Below are 23,690 nucleotides of genomic sequence, written 5' to 3'. Positions count from 1 at the left end.
GTGGCGTTATTGCTGTTCTGAAGGCGTGTCAGTAACAACCGTGCAACGTACCCCCTGCAGGCGTGGCAGGCATGATGGGTATACATCACCTATGTGTGGCGTTATTGCTGTTCTGAAGGCGTGTCAGTAATAACAATTATGCGACGTACCCTTTCTGCAACATGACAGGCTTAACAGGTAAACACCACCTATGCGTAATGTCAGTGTTGTTCAGAAGGCATGTCAGTACCAACGATAATGAAACATACCCCGTCTGCAACGGTTTACTGGGTAAGCCCCGCCTGTGCGTCGTGTAATTGTCGTTCTGAATATGTGTCAGCAGCGACAACTGCTATGTATCACCCTGCCTATATAAAGATGCGTGCAGAACGACTACGTGTGAAACTGCCGTGAACCGCTATGCATGGCTGTACCACCAACTTGATGAACCTATACTCGGGCCAACCATATACGCGTATAGACCACCAGTGAACGCCTGAAGCTAACCACGACCGATGGCAGAGAATATGCCGGCAAGTAGTAACTATTATGACCACATACCTGCGTACGGGGCCACACCCCATGTGCTGTATGAGCATGTGCGCTGCACAAAACTGCGGGCGTACGAACTTCACAAATAGCGCAAGCGCATGTACAGAACACATGCCACGAGTGCACACGCAGCCTGATTCCCGCGTGCACCCGAGTAATATAACCCTACAAACATGCGTGATACAAGTCCTGCGAGCGGGTGTGCAGCACAATCCTTATGAGTGCATATTCAGTAGTAAACCTACGAGCGTGGGGCCATGTAATACTATAAACGTGCGTACAGTGTGACTCGTATGAGCGTGTACATAGTATGATTCCTATGAGTGTGTACAACATGACTCCTACAAGAGCGTGTGTAGTATGAACCCTGCAAGCGAGTACAAGCGTGTATACCACGTAAACCTACGAGCAAGTGTACAGTATGGATGCTACATTGGTATGCACCGCATGAACTTTATGAATTATGCGAGCGAGTGTACCGTATAAATGCTACCGGCGAATGTACTGCATAATCCTAACGCGTGTAAAGTAAGAATCCAACAAGCGTGTATACAGGATATCCTACCAGTGTGTACTGTGTACGGCATGAATCTTATAAGTATGTATGCAGCATAATGCTACAAGTATGTACAAGCGTGTGTATAGAGTAAATGCTACAAGCATGCACCCCACAAATATGCTCAAGCGTGAGTGCAGTATGAATGCTACAAGCAAGCGTACAGCATGAATCCTAAGGGTGAATGTACAATACAATCCTACAAGCGAGTGTACAGTATGAAACCTGTAGGCAAGTAAACGGCATAAACTCTACAAGTGTGTACTGTATGAATCTTACAAGCGTGTGTGCAGTATAAACCTTACAAAGGGGGTGTACAGTATGACCCTAAAAGCATGTGTACGGTATAAAACTACAAGCGCGTAGAGAACGAATGAACCCTATAAGCGTGTGTGGCGTATAAATGTTACCGGCATGAATCCTACCAACGTGCATGGGTACCAGGATGTGTACAGCCTGAACCCTACGGCATGATTCCTATAAGTGAGTATCGTAGCTCCACAACAGCTGGAGGCACACCGCCCGGAAACACAGAAGTATAAATATAAAATAAATGAAAAGAAAACTGTGGGGAAGTTAGTTAAGAGACAAAGGTTGGAAGTGAGCGCAGCTGTTGGTGTAGCGTGCCTTAGACTGACCAGATTGGCAGCTGTGGAGGTGAAGCATAAGCCCACAGGGTGGGGCGGAGCGGTGAGTCCGATTGAGTGTAAAGGTGTGCGAGTCTCAGTATACCGGAGACACATATAGATCCTCCCAGCAGCACAGAACTACAAAATGTGATAATGATATATATGTGCAGGAGACTGTTCACATAGAGCGGTAATGTTATACATGTGCAGGAGACTGTTTACATAGTGCGGTAATGTTATACATGTGCAGGAGACTGTTCACGTGGTGCGGAAATGATAAAATATGCAGGAGACTGTTCACATAGTGCTGTAATGATATGCATGTGCAAGAGACTGTTCACATAGTGCAGTAATCATATACATGTGCAAGAAGCCTAACACATAGTGCGGTAATGATATGCATGTGCAGGAGACTGTTCACATAGTGCAGTAATCATATACATGCGCAGCAAGCCGTTCACATAGTGCTGTAATGATATGCATGTGCAAGAGACTGTTCACATAGTGCAGTAATCATATACATGTGCAAGAAGCCTAACACATAGTACGGTAATGATATGCATGTGCAGGAGACTGTTCACATAATGCAGTAATCATATACATGTGCAAGAAGCCTAACACATAGTGCGGTAATGATATGCATGTGCAGGAGACTGTTCACATAGTGCAGTAATCATATACATGTGCAAGAAGCCTAACACATAGTACGGTAATGATATATATGTGCAGGAGACTGTTCACATAGTACGGTAATCATATACATGTGCAAGAAGCCTAACACATAGTGCGGTAATGATATGCATGTGCAGGAGACTGTTCACATAGTGCAGTAATCATATACATGCGCAGCAAGCCGTTCACATAGTGCGGTAATGATATACATGTGCAGGAGACTGTTCACATAGTGCAGTAATCATATACATGTGCAAGAGGCCTAACACATAGTGCGGTAATGATATGCATGTGCAAGAGACTGTTCACATAGTGCAGTAATCATATACATGTGCAAGAAGCCTAACACATAGTACGGTAATGATATGCATGTGCAGGAGACTGTTCACATAATGCAGTAATCATATACATGTGCAAGAAGCCTAACACATAGTGCGGTAATGATATGCATGTGCAGGAGACTGTTCACATAGTGCAGTAATCATATACATGCGCAGCAAGCCGTTCACATAGTGCGGTAATGATATGCATGTGCAGGAGACTGTTCACATAGTGCAGTAATCATATACATGTGCAAGAGGCCTAACACATAGTGCGGTAATGATATGCATGTGCAGGAGACTGTTCACACAGTGCGGTAATCATATACATGTGCAAGAAGCCGTTCACATAGTGCGGTAATGATATATATGTGCAGGAGACTGTTCACATAATGCAGTAATCATATACATGTGCAAGAAGCCGTTCACATAGTGGGGTAATGATATACATGTGCAAGAGACTGTTCACATAGTGCAGTAATCATATACATGTGCAAGAAGCCTAACACATAGTGGGGTAATGATATACATGTGCAAGAGACTGTTCACATAGTGCAGTAATCATATACATGTGCAAGAAGCCTAACACATAGTGCGGTAATGATATGCATGTGCAGGAGACTGTTCACATAATGCAGTAATGATATACATGCGCAGCAAGCCGTTCACATAGTGCGGTAATGATATATATGTGCAAGAAGCCTAACACATAGTGCGGTAATGATATACATGTGCAAGAAGCCTATCACATAGTGCGGTAATCATATACATGTGCAGGAGACTGTTCACATAGTGCAGTAATCATATACATGTGCAAGAAGCCTAACACATAGTGCGGTAATGATATATATGTGCAGGAGACTGTTCACATAGTACGGTAATCATATACATGTGCAAGAAGCCTAACACATAGTGCGGTAATGATATGCATGTGCAGGAGACTGTTCACATAGTGCAGTAATCATATACATGTGCAAGAAGCCGTTCACATAGTGCGGTAATGATATACATGTGCAGGAGACTGTTCACATAATAAAGTAATCATATACATGTGCAAGAAGCCTAACACATAGTGCGGTAATGATATGCATGTGCAGGAGACTGTTCACATAGTGCAGTAATCATATACATGTGCAAGAAGCCGTTCACATAGTGCTGTAATGATATGCATGTGCAGGAGACTGTTCACATAGTACGGTAATCATATACATGTGCAAGAAGCCTATCACATAGTACGGTAATGATATGCATGTGCAGGAGACTGTTCACATAGTGCAGTAATCATATACATGCGCAGCAAGCCGTTCACATAGTGCGGTAATGATATGCATGTGCAGGAGACTGTTCACATAGTGCAGTAATCATATACATGTGCAAGAGGCCTAACACATAGTGCGGTAATGATATGCATGTGCAGGAGACTGTTCACACAGTGCGGTAATCATATACATGTGCAAGAAGCCGTTCACATAGTGCGGTAATGATATATATGTGCAGGAGACTGTTCACATAATGCAGTAATCATATACATGTGCAAGAAGCCGTTCACATAGTGCGGTAATGATATACATGTGCAAGAGACTGTTCACATAGTGCAGTAATCATATACATGTGCAAGAAGCCTAACACATAGTGCGGTAATGATATGCATGTGCAGGAGACTGTTCACATAGTGCAGTAATCATATACATGTGCAAGAAGCCTAACACATAGTGGGGTAATGATATGCATGTGCAAGAAGCCTATCACATAGTGCGGTAATCATATACATGTGCAGGAGACTGTTCACATAGTGCAGTAATCATATACATGTGCAAGAAGCCTAACACATAGTGCGGTAATGATATATATGTGCAGGAGACTGTTCACATAGTACGGTAATCATATACATGTGCAAGAAGCCTAACACATAGTGCGGTAATGATATGCATGTGCAGGAGACTGTTCACATAGTGCAGTAATCATATACATGTGCAAGAAGCCGTTCACATAGTGCGGTAATGATATGCATGTGCAGGAGACTGTTCACATAGTACGGTAATCATATACATGTGCAAGAAGCCTAACACATAGTGCGGTAATGATATATATGTGCAGGAGACTGTTCACATAATGCAGTAATCATATACATGTGCAAGAAGCCTAACACATAGTGCGGTAATGATATATATGTGCAGGAGACTGTTCACATAGTGCAGTAATCATATACATGTGCAAGAAGCCGTTCACATAGTGGGGTAATGATATACATGTGCAGGAGACTGTTCACATAGTACGGTAATCATATACATGTGCAAGAAGCCTAACACATAGTGCGGTAATGATATATATGTGCAGGAGACTGTTCACATAATGCAGTAATCATATACATGTGCAAGAAGCCTAACACATAGTGCGGTAATGATATATATGTGCAGGAGACTGTTCACATAATGCAGTAATCATATACATGTGCAAGAAGCCTATCACATAGTGCGGTAATGATATATATGTGCAGGAGACTGTTCACATAGTACGGTAATGATATACATGTGCAGGAGACTGTTCACATAGTACGGTAATCATATACATGTGCAAGAAGCCTAACACATAGTACGGTAATGATATGTATGTGCAGGAGACTGTTCACATAGTGCAGTAATCATATACATGTGCAAGAAGCCGTTCACATAGTGGGGTAATGATATACATGTGCAGGAGACTGTTCACATAGTACGGTAATCATATACATGTGCAAGAAGCCTAACACATAGTGCGGTAATGATATATATGTGCAGGAGACTGTTCACATAATGCAGTAATCATATACATGTGCAAGAAGCCTAACACATAGTGCGGTAATGATATATATGTGCAGGAGACTGTTCACATAGTACGGTAATGATATACATGTGCAGGAGACTGTTCACATAGTACGGTAATCATATACATGTGCAAGAAGCCTATCACATAGTGCGGTAATGATATGTATGTGCAGGAGACTGTTCACATAATGCGGTAATGATATGCATGTGCAGGAGACTGTTCACACAGTGCAGTAATCATATACATGCGCAGCAAGCCGTTCACATAGTGCGGTAATGATATGCATGTGCGAGAAGCCGAATGCCGATATGTAATACAATAACCTGGGGCCGGGCTGACCAAGGGTTTCCCTGAACTCCGGCTCACCTCCGGAGTCCGGGAACCGCCAGCATTACCCCCGGTCAGCCACGGCTACTTACCACCACCATGCCGGCTGAAGCGACCTTCCAGTCAGCTGACTCGTGCAGTCAGCTGACCGGTGGGAACGTGACTCCACCTCCTGCCGACATCACGTGACAAACCCTTAACCGAAGAACCCACGGCGTCATTGAAGGGGGGAGAGCCGTGGGTTCTTATGGTCATCCCGCTCCTCCCACAATTACAGGCCAGCTGTGCAGGCCTTACCATATATACATGTATTATAGTATTATAGTATATACATGTATTATAGTATTATAGTATATACATGTATTATAGTATTATAGTATATACATGTATTATAGTATTATAGTATATACATGTATTATAGTATTATAGTATATACATGTATTATAGTATTATAGTATATACATGTATTATAGTATTATAGTATATACATGTATTATAGTATTATAGTATATACATGTATTATAGTATTATAGTATATACATGTATTATAGTATTATAGTATATACATGTATTTTAGTATTATAGTATATACATGTATTATAGTATTGTAGTATATACATGTATTATAGTATTGTAGTATATACATGTATTATAGTATTATAGCATATACATGTATTATAGTATTATAGCATATACATGTATTATAGTATTATAGTATATACATGTATTATAGTATTATAGTATATACATGTATTATAGTATTATAGTATATACATGTATTATAGTATTATAGTATATACATGTATTATAGTGTATATATCAGAGGACGTTGACTGTAGGTGTCTATGTGGATAAGAAGATGTATGGACACCGACAATAACAGGACAAAATACACTAAATGTCTGTATTATAGTATATACATGTATTATAGTATTATAGTATATACATGTATTATAGTATTATAGTATATACATGTATTATAGTATTATAGTATATACATGTATTATAGTATTATAGTATATACATGTATTATAGTATATACATGTATTATAGTATTATAGTATATACATGTATTATAGTATTATAGTATATACATGTATTATAGTATTATAGTATATACATGTATTATAGTATTATAGTATATACATGTATTATAGTATAGTATATACATGTATTATAGTATATACATGTATTATGGTATTATAGCATATACATGTATTATAGTATTATAGTGTATACATGTATTATAGTATTATAGTATATACATGTATTATAGTATTATAGTATATACATGTATTATAGTATTATAGTATATACATGTATTATAGTATTATAGTATATACATGTATTATAGTATTATAGTATATACATGTATTATAGTATTATAGTATATACATGTATTATAGTATTATAGTATATACATGTATTATAGTATTATAGTATATACATGTATTATAGTATTATAGTATATACATGTATTATAGTATATACATGTATTATAGTATTATAGTATATACATGTATTATAGTATTATAGTATATACATGTATTATAGTATATACATGTATTATAGTATTATAGTATATACATGTATTATAGTATTATAGTATATACATGTATTATAGTATTATAGTATATACATGTATTATAGTATTATAGTATATACATGTATCATAGTATTATAGTATATACATGTATTATAGTATTATAGCATATACATGTATTATAGTATTATAGTATATACATGTATTATAGTATATACATGTATTATGGTATTATAGTATATACATGTATTATGGTATTATAGCATATACATGTATTATAGTATTATAGTATATACATGTATTATAGTATATACATGTATTATAGTATATACATGTATTATAGTATTATAGTATATACATGTATTATAGTATTATAGTATATACATGTATTATAGTATTATAGTATATACATGTATTATAGTATTATAGTATATACATGTATTATAGTATATACATGTATTATAGTATATACATGTATTATAGTATTATAGTATATACATGTATTATAGTATTATAGTATATACATGTATTATAGTATTATAGTATATACATGTATTATAGTATTATAGTATATACATGTATTATAGTATATACATGTATTATAGTATTATAGTATATATTATAGTATTATAGTATATACATGTATTATAGCATTATAGTATATACATGTATTATAGTATATACATGTATTATAGTATTATAGTATATACATGTATTATAGTATTATAGTATATACATGTATTATAGTATTATAGTATATACATGTATTATAGTATTATAGTATATACATGTATTATAGTGTATATATCAGAGGACGTTGACTGTAGGTGTCTATGTGGATAAGAAGATGTATGGACACCGACAATAACAGGACAAAATACACTAAATGTCTGTATTATAGTATATACATGTATTATAGTATTATAGTATATACATGTATTATAGTATTATAGTATATACATGTATTATAGTATTATAGTATATACATGTATTATAGTATATACATGTATTATAGTATTATAGTATATACATGTATTATAGTATTATAGTATATACATGTATTATAGTATTATAGTATATACATGTATTATAGTATTATAGTATATACATGTATTATAGTATTATAGTATATACATGTATTATAGTATATACATGTATTATGGTATTATAGCATATACATGTATTATAGTATTATAGTGTATACATGTATTATAGTATTATAGTGTATACATGTATTATAGTATTATAGTATATACATGTATTATAGTATTATAGTATATACATGTATTATAGTATTATAGTATATACATGTATTATAGTATTATAGTATATACATGTATTATAGTATTATAGTATATACATGTATTATAGTATTATAGTATATACATGTATTATAGTATTATAGTATATACATGTATTATAGTATTATAGTATATACATGTATTATAGTATTATAGTATATACATGTATTATAGTATATACATGTATTATAGTATTATAGTATATACATGTATTATAGTATTATAGTATATACATGTATTATAGTATATACATGTATTATAGTATTATAGTATATACATGTATTATAGTATTATAGTATATACATGTATTATAGTATTATAGTATATACATGTATTATAGTATTATAGTATATACATGTATCATAGTATTATAGTATATACATGTATTATAGTATTATAGCATATACATGTATTATAGTATTATAGTATATACATGTATTATAGTATATACATGTATTATGGTATTATAGTATATACATGTATTATGGTATTATAGCATATACATGTATTATAGTATTATAGTATATACATGTATTATAGTATATACATGTATTATAGTATATACATGTATTATAGTATTATAGTATATACATGTATTATAGTATTATAGTATATACATGTATTATAGTATTATAGTATATACATGTATTATAGTATTATAGTATATACATGTATTATAGTATATACATGTATTATAGTATTATAGTATATACATGTATTATAGTATTATAGTATATACATGTATTATAGCATTATAGTATATACATGTATTATAGTATATACATGTATTATAGTATTATAGTATATACATGTATTATAGTATTATAGTGTAAATGTCAGAGGACGGTGACTGTAGGTGTCTATTTTTTGCTTTTACATATGCATTATTTAAAGTGACCTCATCATATCCTCTAGCTTTCAATTTATCATACAAGGCTAAGGATTCTTGTTGGAAAACATCATCCTGCAGGCAGTTCCTTGTAAGTCTCACCCATTCCCCATAGGGGATGTTACGGACCACATGTCAGGGATGACGGGGAGCTCGCCTGCAGGACAGTGTTTCCAGATGTTTCTTTTCTAAATGGTTTAACAATAATTTGTTTGGGTTGTCCCTTAGACTGAGAAGGTGCACATAAGAAAATATCCAAAAAGGGAACACACTCTGTGGAGAATTGCAATGTAAACCTAAGGTTTAAGTCATTGTCATTGATATAATCAATTAATTCATTAAATTTGTTTTCAGAATCCCTCCATACCAAGACCAAGTCATCTATATAACGACCTATGTACTTAATAGATGAAAAAAATGGATTATTAGAAATAAAAATAAAATGTTCTTCCCAATAAATCATATAGATGTTGGCAAAAGATGGTGAAAATTTTGCACCCAATCCTTGCTGTCTTGGTATGGAGGGATATAATGTAGTAACATCGCAAGTAGCCATTGAGTAGTGTTCAGACCAGGCGATTTTGTCTACCACTTCTAAGATGTGTTTAGTGTCTCTTATGAATGTCGGGGTGACTTTAGTGAGAGGCTGCAGATACGAATCAATCCAGTCTCCCAGTCTCTCCCCAAGCGAACCGATCCCGGCCACAATGGGACGGAGAGGTGGGGGAAAAATCCCCTTGTGTAGCTTGGGGAGAGAGTGGAAGACTGGAGTGATTGGGGTCTCCCCATATAGGTAATTGTTAGGATTCGGCAGGCTGGATGTGGATCCTCTGTGTCAGCGAGGGATTGGCGTGGACCGTGTCGGTGGACCGGTTCTAGGTTGCTACTGGTATTCACCAGAGCCCGCCGCAAAGCGGGATGGTCTTGCTGCGGCGGTAGCAACCAGGTCGTATCCACCGGCAACTGCTCAACCTCGCTGACTGCTGAGAAGGCGTGGGACAGAAGGACTAGGCAGAGGCAAGGTCAGACGTAGCAGAAGGTCGGGGCAGGCGGCAAGGTTCGTAGACAATGGCGATAGCAAGAGGTCAGGAACACAGTAATGGCAAACACAGTAAACGCTTTCTCAAGGCACAATGGCAACAAGATCCGGCAAGGAAGGAAAGGGGAAGTGAAGATATATGGACAGGTGCACAGGTGGAAGCTAATCAGACTGATTGGGCCAGGCACCAATCATTGGTGCACTGGCCCTTTAAATCTTAGAGAGCTGGCGCGCGCGCGCCCTAAGGAGCGGAGCCGCGCGCGCCAGGACGTGACAGCCGGGGACTGGGACAGGTAAGTGACTTGGGATGCGATTCGCGAGCGGGCGTGTCCCGCTATGCGAATCGCATACCCGCCAGCCGTGTCAGTGCAGCGCTCCCGGTCAGCGGGTCTGACCGGGGCGCTGCAGAGAGAGGAACGCCGCGAGCGCTCCGGGGAGGAGCAGGGACCCGGAGCGCTCGGCGTAACAGTACCCCCCTCCTTAGGTTTCCCCCTCTTTTTTCCGGTTGTCACTCCACATGGGACGAGGACATTGGAAGCGATTGTAGAGTTTCCTTCTGGAAGACGGAGAAGTCCTGGGTATACTCATCAACGACAGGCAGTTCAGAAGGAGTGGGAATGGGGAGGGGGCAGAGGGTGAAGCTTGGCACGGGGCAGAGTGTTACCAGGACGGGGGCTATGAGGAGGAGACACAGCATAGTCCTGATAGGCCTTGGGGAGACCAGGTATAGGAGGAGACACTGAGGCTTGACAGACGGGACTGGGAGCAGACGTAAGGCATTTTTTGTGGCAAGAAGCACCCCAGCTCTTGATCTCCACGGTGGTCCAGTCAAGGGTAGGAGAGTGGCGTTGGAGCCATGGCAGACCGAGGATGACTTCAGAGGTGCAGTTGGGCAAAACAAAAAGTTCAATTTTTTCGTGATGCAGTCCAATGCTCATGAGCAGGGGTTCTGTGCGGGAACGCACAGTGCAGTCCAATTTTACTCCGTTGACCGAGGAAATGTAGATCGGCTTGGCGAGACGGGTCACAGGGATGTTGAACTTATTAACAAAAGAGGCCAAAAAACAACAAAAAACGTGGTCTCAAATGGCTGGAGGTGCTCAACCCCAAATGCGGTTGTGCATTTATACTGGGGGAGCAGATCCTGCCCTTGTAGTCCGTTGCTAAGGGCGATCCCCAGCATAAAAATGCATACAATGGAGGATGCCTGCAGCGGACTACAAGTGCCACAATAGAATCCTACACCAGATAAACGGTGTGGATGTGTAACAATTAGAATAATACAATACAGGAATATGGGTGCACTACTGTGGTAGATGTATACAATGACATTGGCTAATCCCTCAACACTGATGTTAAAATTGAGACATTCGCCAGTGTATCCTAATATGAAGGACACACCAGAGCCCGCACACCAACGCCAAGGTTTCTCAAGATGGTGCGAGACCTAACGCTAATCCTATCTGTGCTTGATAAGCAAATCTGTTTATCTGGTGTAGGATTCTATTGTGGCACTTGTAGTCCGCTGCAGGCATCCTCCATTGTATGCATTTTTATGCTGGGGATCGCCCCTAGCAACGGACTACAAGGACAGGATCTGCTCCCCAAGTATAAATGCACAACCGCATTTGGGGTTGAGCACCTCCAGCCATTTGAGACCACGTTTTTTGTTGTTTGTTTAAATTTTATACTTGGAGGTGTGTAAACTCCAAAATTAATGCGCCTTGAATACCTTCAAGGCAGCATTAAGGTAGCACCTGTGAGGCCAGGCACCCATATTAGCCAACTCAGGTGGGGCTTGCAGCTTGCCTCCCTCCTCCCATTGCATGTGTGCTCAGTCACGCAGAAGGGTATCTGGGAGGAAGTTGGGAGTCGACCGAATGCTGCCGTAATTGCCCACTGGCCCCTGTTTTGCTTATCAAGCACAGGTAGGATTAGCGTTAGGTCTCGCACCATCTTGAGAAACCTTGGCGTTGGTGTGTCCTTTATATTAGGATACACTGGCGAATGTCTCAATTTTAACATCAGTGTTGAGGGATAGCCAATGTCATTGTATACATCTACCACAGTAGTGCACCTACATTTCTGTATTGTAACAAAAGAGGCCAAAATAAAATTTCCCGCAGAACCAGAGTCCAAGAAGGCCACAGCTGAGAAGGAGGAGTTGGCAGAAGGAGAAATCCGCACGGGCACAGTGAGACGTGGAGAAGCAGACTTCAGACCAAGAGACGCCACTCCCACGTGAGCTGGGTGCGTGCCTTTACCAGACGTGGAGGACGAATAGGGCAATCCACCAAGAAATGTTCGATCTAGCGCAGTACAGACATAAATTTTTATCTCTGCGGCGAGTCCTCTCTTCATGGGTCAGGCGAGACCGATCCACTTGCATAGCCTCCTCGGCGGGAGGCACAGGGGTAGATTGCAAAGGATACTGTGAGAGGTGTGCCCAGAAATCAAGGTCCTTTTTCCTGGCGGAGCTCCTGGTGTCTTTCAGAAAAACGCATGTCAATGCGGGTGGCCAAATGGATAAGTTCATGCAGGTTGGCAGGAATTTCTCGTGCGGCCAGCACATCCTTGATGTTACTGGATAGGCCTTTTTTTAAAGGTCGCGCAGAGAGCCTCGTTGTTCCAAGATAATTCAGAGGCGAGGGTACGAAATTGGATGGCGTATTCGCCTATAGAAGAATTTCCCTGGACCAGGTTCAGCAGGGCAGTCTCGGCAGAAGAAGCTCGGGCTGGTTCCTCTAAGACACTGCGAACCTCAGCGAAGAAGGAGTGTACAGTGGCGGTGACAGGATCATCGCGGTCACAGAGCGGTGTGGCCCATGACAGGGCCTCCCCAGACAGGAGACTAACCATGAAAGCCACCTTCGACCGTTCTGTAGGAAATTGGTCCGACAACATCTCCAAATGTAGGGAACATTGTGACAGGAAACCACGGCAGAGTCTAGAGTTCCCATCAAATTTGTCCGGCAGCGACAAGCGGAGGTTAGGAGCGGCCGCTCGCTGCGGAGGAGGTGCAGGAGCCGGCGGAGGAGATGGTTGCTGCTGTAGCTGTGACTGAAGTTGCTGTAGCATGGCGGTCAAGTGCGACAGCTGGTGACCTTGTTGGGCGATCACTCGGGATTGCTGGGCGACCACTGTGGATATAGCAGCGAGACTTGGCAGCGGCACCTCAGCGGGATCCATGGCCGGATCTCCTGTTAGGATTCGGCAGGCTGGATCCTCTGTGTCAGCGAGGGATTGGCGTGGACCGTGTTGGTGGACCGGTTCTAGGTTGCTACTGGTATTCACCAGAGCCCGCCGCAAAGCGGGATGGTCTTGCTGCGGCGGTAGCAACCAGGTCGTATCCACCGGCAACGGCTTAACCTCGCTGACTGCTGAGAAGGCGTGGGACAGAAGGACTAGACAGAGGCAAGGTCAGACGTAGCAGAAGGTCGGGGCAGGCGGCAAGGTTTGTAGTCAATGGAGATAGCAAGAGATCAGGAACACAGTAATGGCAAACACAGTAAACGCTTTCTCAAGGCACAATGGCAACAAGATCCGACAAGGAAGGAAAGGGGAAGTGAGGTTATATGGACAGGTGCACAGGTGGAAGCTAATCAGACTGATTGGGCCAGGCACCAATCATTGGTGCACTGGCCCTTTAAATCTTAGAGAGCTGGCACGGGTCACCTTGGGCACTGATTCTTTACTGTAAGAGCTGTGAATCTATGATAGTCACCTGAGTAGCTAGTTCTTTACCGTAAAAAAGCTGTGAATCTGTGATATAGTCACCTGATGAACTGGTACTTTACTGAAAGAGCTGTGAATCTGTGATATAGTCACCTCAGATGCTGGTTCTTTACTGTAAGAGCTGTGAATCTGTGATATAGTCACCTCAGGTGCTGGTTCTTTACTGTAAGAGCTGTGAATCTATGATATAGTCACCTCAGGTGCTGGTTCTTTACTGTAAGAGCTGTGAATCTGTGATATAGTCACCTGTGCTGGTTCTTTACTGTAAGAGTTGAGAATCTGTGATATAGTCACCTCAGGTGCTGGTTCTTTACTATAAGAGCTGTGAATCTGTGATATAGCCACCATAGGTGCTGGTTCTTTACTGTAAGAGTTGAGAATCTGTGATATAGTCACCTCAGGTGCTGCTTCTTTACTGAGCTGTGTGTCTGTGGAATAGACACCAGTTGTCATGGTTCTATACTGTAAGACAGTGGTCTCAAACTGTGGCCCTCCAGATGTTGCATATGTTCACCTCCAAGTATGCCGGGACAGCCGTTGGCATGCTGGGAGTTAAAGTTTTACAACATCTGGAGGGCCACAGTTTGAGACCACTGGTCTAGATATTGTTTAATAGGAAGTACCTCCCCCTACAATCGCTTAGGATACTGTAAATGAAACCACAGTCCTCAAGGTCATATGATAAAGGATCCTAATTGATATGAAGGTGTTTAATATGGGAGTTTTTATTAAAACAAATAATGTTACAGGTCGTATAAGTAATTTTTATAAGTAATAGCAATTTATATGACAGACATAAAGTAAAAAAAACAGATGCTATAAAGGAAATCAAATAAAACACTGCTAAAAATGTATCCCTTATTAGTTAAAAAAAAAAAAAAAAAAATATATGAAATGATTGTGAATACTGCAGTAAACAATGGGGTTGAATGTCAGAATTCCCCAGTGATTGTCAAGCACAGATCTAATTTGAATGTTCCACAGGTTAAAGGAGTACTCCGCTGCTAGACATCTTATTCCCCATCCAGCAGATAGAGGATGAGATGTCTGATCGTGGGGTCCCCCGCAGTCTCCTGCAGCACCCGGTATTCTAAACAAACGCCGGGTTCTTGCTGCAGTGATCGTTACGTCACGGCCACGCCCCCTTGTGACATCACACCACACCCCCTCCATTAATGTCTATGGGAGGGGGCATTTCGACCAACATGTACCCTGCCCTAGACATAAATGGAGGGGGCATGATGTGACATCATGAGAAGCGTGGCCGTGACGTTACGACCATTGCCACAGGAACCCGGCGGGTGCTGCGGTAGATCCCAGCAGTGGGACCCCCGCAATCAGACATCTTATATCCTATCCTTAGAATAGGGGATAATATGTCTAGCAGCAGAGTACCCCTTTAAGGCAGATTCCAGGAGGGCACAAGATTGGGGGCTTCTTTATATCTAAACTATAGACTCAACACTCCAACCTTCAATGGTTTATCAGAACCCGAGTTATAGCATCATAACCCTAATGAACTGTGGGAGGTCCTGGAGCTGTAAATCCTTTCATTTCCCATATTCCTAACAAGAACCTGTTTTTTCTTCTTATAAATTCTGTGAGTTTAAAAGATTTCATTTCCTTGTAATTTCCCTAAATGTTTTTTCCACAATCTCAATATCGAAATCTCTCTCCTCACAGGAGCGTCTCTCCTGTGTGAATTATCTCATGCTTAACAAGGTTGGATTTCTGTGCAAAACATTTACCACATTCAGAGCATGAATATGGCTTCTCACCTGTATGAATTCTCTCATGTATAACCAAACATGATTTATGTGTAAAACATTTCCCACATTCTGAACAGGAATATGGCTTCTCACCTGTGTGAGTTCTCTCATGTATAACCAGAATAGCTTTACTTATAAAACATTTCCCACATTCTGAGCATGAAAATGGCTTATCTACTGTGTGAATTCTCTCATGTATAACCAGACTTTGTTTACTTTTAAAACATTTCCCACATTCTGAACACGAATATGGCTTCTCTCCTGTGTGAATTCTTTCATGTATAACCAGACTTACTTTACTTTTCAAACATTTCCCACATTCCGAACACGAATATGGTTTCTCACCTGTGTGAATTCTCTCATGTATAACCATATTAGCTTTACTTATAAAACATTTCCCACACTCTGAGCATGAATATGGCTTCTCTCCTGTGTGAACTTTCTCATGGTAAACCAGACGTGATTTACTTATAAAACATTTACCACATTCTGAACATGAATATGGCTTCTCTCCTGTATGAATTCTCTCATGTGAAACAAGACTTTCTTTACTTGTAAAAAATTTCTCACATTCTGAGCATGAATATGGCTTTTCTCCTGTGTGAATTTTCTCATGGTAAACCAGATGTGATTTACTTATAAAACATTTACCACATTCTGAACATGAATATGGCTTCTCTCCTGTATGAATTCTCTCATGTGAAACCAGACGTGATTTATGTGTAAAACATTTCCCACATTCTGAACATGAATATGGCTTCTCTCCTGTGTGAATTCTCTCATGTAAAACCAGATTTGATTTATGTGAAAAACATTTCCCACATTCTGAGCATGAATATGGCTTCTTTCCTGTGTGAGATCTCTCATGTGAAACCAATTGTGAATTACTTCTAAAACATTTCCCACATTCAGGACACGAATATGGCTTCTCTCCTGTGTGAATTCTCTCATGTATAACCAGATCTGATTTACTTGTAAAACGTTTCCCACATTCTGAACATGAATATAGCTTCTCTTTTGTGTGAATTTTCTGATGCTTAATAAGTTTTGATTTCTGTATAAAACATGTCCCACATTCTGTACATGAATACTTTCTTTCTCTGTGACGTCTCTCATGTCTAAGGAGGTGTGATTTATAAGAAAAGCATTTCCTACATTCTGAACATGAAAAAGGCTTTTTTCCTGTGTGACTTTCATCATGCATAGCAAGATGTGATTTCTGTCTAAAACATTTCCAACATTCTGAACATGAATATAGCTTCTCTCCTGTGTCACTTCTCTCATGTAGAACAATACTTGATTTTTCTACACATTTCCCACATTCTGAACATGAATATGTCTTCTCCACTGTGTGACTTCTGTGTGTACAAAGATGTGATCTTCTTGTAAACTGTTTTCCACATTCATCACATTGAAACCTTTTCTCCCCTTTCTGATCTGTCCTTGAGGTAACAACCTGTGATTGGTCGGGAGGAGGTCCCTTATGATCAGGGGGATTATATGATAGATCTGGATGGACATTAGGGGTTAGGGGGTCTTCTCCTGAGGAGCGCTCCATCATATCTTCAGCTTCTACTTTATAATTCAGCGATAACCTGAAGTTTCCCTCAGAATTCTTGTTGGGATTTTCTGTTTGGGTTAAAAATATAAAAAATTGATTTTGTATTTTTTTTTTGACAAAGTAACAAGAATGATAACATTTCTCTGTCTGCGGAAATACACATGTAGCTTTTCATTAAGTTCTAAGTTTGACATGCAGACTCGTATGAAGGGAGACAAGTCGTAACGTCTGTTTAGCCCTAATGCATTAAAGGGGTATTCTTGCTTTATACATCTTATCCACTATCCAAAGGATTGGGGGATAATATGTATGATCGCAGGGGGGGCATTCTGTGCCCAGCGCTACCTCCGAGACATGACATCACGCCCCCTTATGACATCACGCCACGCCCCTCCATTCATGTCACAAGGGGACTGTCACATCTCGGAGGTAGCGCCCGACACAGAATGCCGGGGGCTGCACAGAGCGGGACCCCTGCGATCATACATCTTATCCCCTATTTTTTCGATAGGGGATAAGATATTTACAATGGAGTACTCCTTTAATATGAATAAAAGCCATTTTCAGTTATATTTGCAGAACGAAAAGTTTTAGCAAGAATAGTTCCCTATCGGTGCTGGTTTATTTAACCATGTAGTTTTTTTTGTTTGTTTTTTTAACTGTAAATTTTTAGTACAATGACAAGAAAAACAAGGCATAATGGTAATGGAGGAAACAACAAAATCCACCGACACCAAATAAAGAAAAAATGTAAATATACATAAACCAATGGCGACAATACAGAAACCAAATGAGACAACAGGGTGGGAAAGGAGAGTAAGGGAAGGGATAACACAAAGAAGGGGGAGGGGAAACTGAGTGGATGGTGGGGAAGGGGACGGGAGAGGGAAGGGGAGAACAGGAGGAAAGCAGTCCAACACGTATAAAAGGAAAGAGATAGGAGATGGGGCAAAAAAAATAACAGACAGAGAAGGGAGGAGGGGAACAAGAAGAGGAGATGAAGTCTAGTATCACGGGGGCTGCCTGTCAAGGAAACTGTCCCAAGGGTCCCAGATAAAAAAGAAAGCTGGAATGGAGTTATTAATGGATGCAGTAGGATACTCTAGAGAGCAGATCTCACGAATCCTGGCGATAAGGTCAAGCTCCGAGGGGGGGGGGGGGGGGGGAGCGTCTTCTTCCAACACTTGGCAATAAGGGTCTTGGCCACTAATACTATATGGAGAAAAAGTTTGAAGGGCTTCTTGGCCAGGGCCCTATGGGATAGATGCAAGAGAAAGATCAGAGGATCCAGAGGGACCAAGGTTCCCAGGACGGAGCGAATCAGTCCCCGCACTGAGGTCCAATAGGGAACAATTAAGGGACAAGACCAGAAAATATGAAAGACCGACCCCAAACCCACTCCACAACGCCAGCATTGCGGAGGGATAGCAGGATTCAAGCTATTCAGTAGAACAGGCGTTTGATACCACCCCATTTCCCCCAAAATTTGTAACCCCATTTCTTCTGAGTAAGAACATACCCCATATGTGGACATAAAGTGCTCTGCGGGTGAACTACAATGCTCAGAAGAGAGGGAGCGCCATTGGGCTTTTGAAGGGAAAATTTGTCCTGAATTGAAGGCCATGTGTGTTTAAAAAGCCCCCATAGTGCAAGAACAATGGACCCCCCCCCCCCACATGTGACCCCATTTTGGAAACTACACCCCTCATGTAATGTAATAAGGGGTACAGTGAGCATTTACACCCCACAGGTGTCTGGTAGATTTTTGGAACAGTGGTCCGTGAAAATGAAAAATTTAATTTTTCATTTGCACAGCCCACTGTCCCAAATATCTGTCAAACGCCAGTGGGGTGTAAATACTCACTGCACCCCCTATTACATTTTGTGAGGGGTGTAGTTTCCAAAATGGGGTCACATGTGGGGGGGGTCCACTGTTCTGGCACCACGGGGGCTTTGTAAACACACATGGCCCCTGACTACCATTCCAAACAAATTCACTATCCAAAAGCTCAATGGCGCTCCTTCTCTTCTGAGCATTGTAGTGCGCCAGCAGAGCACTTGACGTCCACACATGGGGTATTTCCATACTCAGAAGGAATGGGGTTAAAAATTTTGGGGGTCATTTTCTCCTATTACCCTATTTTTTTTTTTTCATTTACACATCCAACTTTAACAATAAGTTGTGAAATACCTGTGAGGTGTTAAGGCTCACTATACCTCTTGTTACGTTCCTTGAGGGGTGTAGTTTCCAAAATAGTATGCCATGTGTTTTTTTTTTTTTGCTGTCCTGGCACCATAGGGGCTTCCTAAATGCGACATGCCCCCCAAAAACCATTTCAGCAAAATTTGAATTCCAAAAGCCAAATGTGACTCCTTCTCTTCTGAGCATTGTAGTGCACCAGCAGAGCATTTTACATCCTAACATGGGGTATTTCCATACTCATAAGAGATGGGGATACAAATTTTTTGGGGGGGGGGCATTTTCTCCCATTACCTTTTGTACAAATGGTAAATTTGGGGGAAAAAACTGCACTTTAGTGAAAATTTTTATTTTTCATTTACACATCCAACTTTAACGAAAGGCTACCTGGACCCCTTGTTACGTGCCTTTTGGGTTTTTTTCTGCTGTTCTGGCACCATAGGGGCTTCCTAAATGTGACATGCCCCCCAAAAACCATTTCAGCTAAATTCACTCTCCAAAATCCCACTGTCGCTCCTTCCCTTCTGAGCCCTCTACTGTGCCCGCCGAACACTTTAAATACACATATGAGGTATTTCCTTACTCTAGAGAAATTGGGTTACAAATTTTGGGGGGCTTTGTCTCCTATTACCCATTGTAAAAGTTCTAAAACTGCGTCTGCAAGAACATGCCAGTGTAAAAAAATGAAGATTTAGAATTTTCTCCTTCAATTTGCTGCTATTCCACTGAAAGGGTTAAACCCACCTAAAGGGTTAACAAACCTTTTGAATGTCATTTTGAATACTTTGAGGGGTGCAGTTTTTATAATGGGGTCATTTCTAATAAGAAGGCCCTTCAAATCCCCTTCAAAACTGAACTGGGCCCTGAAAATTTTGATTTTGAAAATTTTGTGAAAAATTGCTGCTATATTTTGAAGCCTTCCAAAAGTAAAAACATTTGATGTCTTCCAAAAGTAAAAACATGTCAATTTATGATGCAAATATAAAGTAGACATATTGTATATGTGAATCAATATATATATATATATATATTTTGGAATATCCATTTTCCTTATAAGCAGAGAGCTTCAAAGTTAAAAAAAATTCTAAATTTTCAATTTTTTCATCAATTTTTGGAATTTTTCACCAAGAAATGATGCAAGTATCGTCAAAATTTTACCACTAATATAAAGTTTCCTTTTATGCCTCACCCTGTTCTCTCTACTACCCTGAAACTGTGTGACAAGTATTTGGGGCGGGGGATTCTTGCTCCTTCCCCGATGTATCTTATTCTCCGGAATGTTGCCGTCTGGCAAATTTTGATAACATGAGTGCAATGGATTATATCTACAATGGTTCTTGGTTATCGGTGGAGGATCTCCAGGGTTTAGGTTTATCAGGGGTTGGCTAGGTTTTTGGCAAGCTCCACAGCTCTAACATTTTCTCTCCTGCGGGCCAGGTCAAGGTCACATCCCCTACCGTCATCATTACCCTCCTGCACATAGGTATATTACATGTCCATATTCCAGCTATATTCTGCACCCTTATTATAGTCACAGGATTGGCTGAATGGAGGAATATACAGTAGAACAAAGAGCTTAAGAAATTTCATACACAATTATTACAATCGGTGACTGAATAGAATCTGTGACTCTTCTCTGCATTTAGTGGTGATTACTCACCTGGGCAGTTACCTGTAGGAATGTCCTCCTTATACTGATCATCACTGCTCACATCTGCCTCTTTTTCTTCTTTTACTATTGTGTCTGTAGCATTAATATAGAGAAGATCTTTCCCTGTAGGAATGTTCTCCATATACTGCTCATCACTGCTCACATCTGTCTCTTCTTCTTCTTCTTCCTCCTTTATGTCTGTAGCATTACTATAGATCAGATCTTTCCCTGTAGGAATGTCCTCCTTATACTGCTCATCACCGCTCCCATCGGCCTCTTCTTTTTCGTCTTTCTTTATGTCTGTAGGATTAATATTGATCAGATCTTTCCCTGTAGGAATGTCCTCCTTATACTGCTCATCACCGCTCACATCTGTCTCTGGAGCATTAATATTGTTCATATTCTCTCCCTGATTCATAAGCTGCGAAATAAATATTGTAGGTCATCAGACAGTAGGAGAAGTCATGTGGAATGTTATATATATGAGCAGAAAAGAAAATTAATTATCATGAGGATCAAGGTGAAGAAGAGTAGTTACCGTGTTTCCCCGAAAATAAGACATAGCCGTAAAATAAGCCACACCAGCAGTTCTATCTATTCACTTAATATAAGCCATACCCCTGAAAATAAGCCATGGTGGTAGGCGTGGCTTATTAAAGCTAATGAAGATGGGCAGCCCTTCTTGACATGTACTGTACCGTAGGGATGTCCTTACAGCAGCACCGGGTCCAGTGTCCCAGCTGATCCCGGGACGGAAGCTGACATACAGGGCAGCGTGTCCCAGCTGATCAGAGGGATGTGACTTCTGTGCAGCGGCAGCATGTCTCAGGATGGCAGCTGATATGCAGGGCGTCATGCATGCATAAGACATCCCCTGAAAATAAGCCATGGTGAGTCTTTTTGAAGAAAAATAAATATAAGACAGTGTCTTATATTCGGGGAAACACGGTAACTGAGCCCCATTGATACAATTTTCCCAGTACATTTATAAAAAGGGGAGGTCACATAAAGGAGAGTGAACCAGTCACCAATAAATGCTGAATGTCTGTAGTACATAGAGCGTAGGGGGAGACTGCGGAATATGGCAATTTTGAGGTCTCAAAAGGGGGAAAAGTGATAGTAGGGAGATCAGTTAGGGAATGCTATAGGGGCCTGAAGGAGGAGGACAGAGGGGTCTGGGGGGGAGGTACTAAGGGATCCTGAGGAGGAGGACAGAGAGGTCTGGTGAGGGCTGAGGACTGTGCAGGAGCAGGACAGAAGGGTATAGGGGGGACTTAGGAATATTGAGGAGGAGGACAGAGGATTCGGAGGGACTTTGGTATCTTGAGGAGGACGACAGAGGTTTTGGGGGGGGGGGGGGTTAGGGGTCTGGAGGAGGATCGAAGAATCTGGGTGAGCTTAGGGATCTTGAGAAGGAAGAGTCTGGGAAGACTTAGGGATTTGAAGAGGAGAACAGAGGGGTCTAGTGGGGTAATTAGGGATCTGGGGGAGTTTAGGGGTTTAGACGGACAGATGGGTTGGGGGGGGGAAAGAAAAGGCTGGAGAAGGACTGGGGGGGATGTGCGCACTTTCCCCTTCCTTGGCAATTGGTAAATTTAATTCTTATAGTCAAAATTATATCCCACGACATTCACACCTGTTAAAAAGTAGAATCCCACCCCTTGAATGACCTATTAGGGTGCATTCACACCACGATTGTTGAATACGGGGACCAGATAAGGCTGGGAGATGTGAAAACCAGGCGCTCACGTATCCCAGCCAAGCCCGGCCCCCATCTCATTCATTTGAATGAGCCAACCAGAGTCAGATAGTGACTCCGATCAGCTCATTTTTCCCCGTGACCGGACTTAAAACCGTGGTATCAAATCCTGTCCAGAGGAGAAGTTGCCCATAGCAACCAATCAGATCGCTTCTTTCATTTTTTAAAAGGCCTCTGAAGAATGAAAGAAGCGATCTGATTGGTTGCTATGGGCAACTCAGCAACTTTTCCTTTGGACGGGTTTTGATAAATCTCCTCCTATAAGTTTATAGAGGGAAAAGATCAAACGTAGAATAATTATACATACACGTCATCTGAACCTCAAGAATAATCCCTCATATAATAAGATGCTGAAACTACTGACATTCACTCATGTGGATTGTGATGTCGAGGGAGCAACAAA

At 40.6% G+C, this 23,690-nt stretch overlaps 2 protein-coding genes across 2 annotated transcripts in view; both read right to left on the bottom strand.

Annotated features, from left to right (window-relative positions):
- Nucleotides 1–23,690, bottom strand: part of LOC130298097 (zinc finger protein 850-like) — a 190,945-nt gene that overhangs the window by 27,626 nt on the left and 139,629 nt on the right. The window contains exons 6-7 of the mRNA XM_056551025.1: nt 21,538–21,949; nt 16,029–17,745 (exon numbers count right to left, since the gene is read on the bottom strand). Of these exons, the coding sequence (XP_056407000.1) occupies nt 16,029–17,745; nt 21,538–21,949 (2,129 nt within the window). The remainder of the gene's footprint in view (nt 1–16,028; nt 17,746–21,537; nt 21,950–23,690) is intronic.
- LOC130296610 (zinc finger protein 345-like) overlaps nt 1–23,690 on the bottom strand; it is a 632,251-nt gene that overhangs the window by 562,018 nt on the left and 46,543 nt on the right. The gene's annotated exons all lie outside the window — the stretch shown is intronic.

The sequence above is a fragment of the Hyla sarda genome, chromosome 1, assembly GCF_029499605.1.
Source record: "Hyla sarda isolate aHylSar1 chromosome 1, aHylSar1.hap1, whole genome shotgun sequence".
Taxonomy (NCBI): domain Eukaryota; kingdom Metazoa; phylum Chordata; class Amphibia; order Anura; family Hylidae; genus Hyla; species Hyla sarda.
The sequence above is the reverse complement of the archived record's forward strand: the minus strand, read 5'-3'. Positions and strand labels throughout refer to the sequence as shown.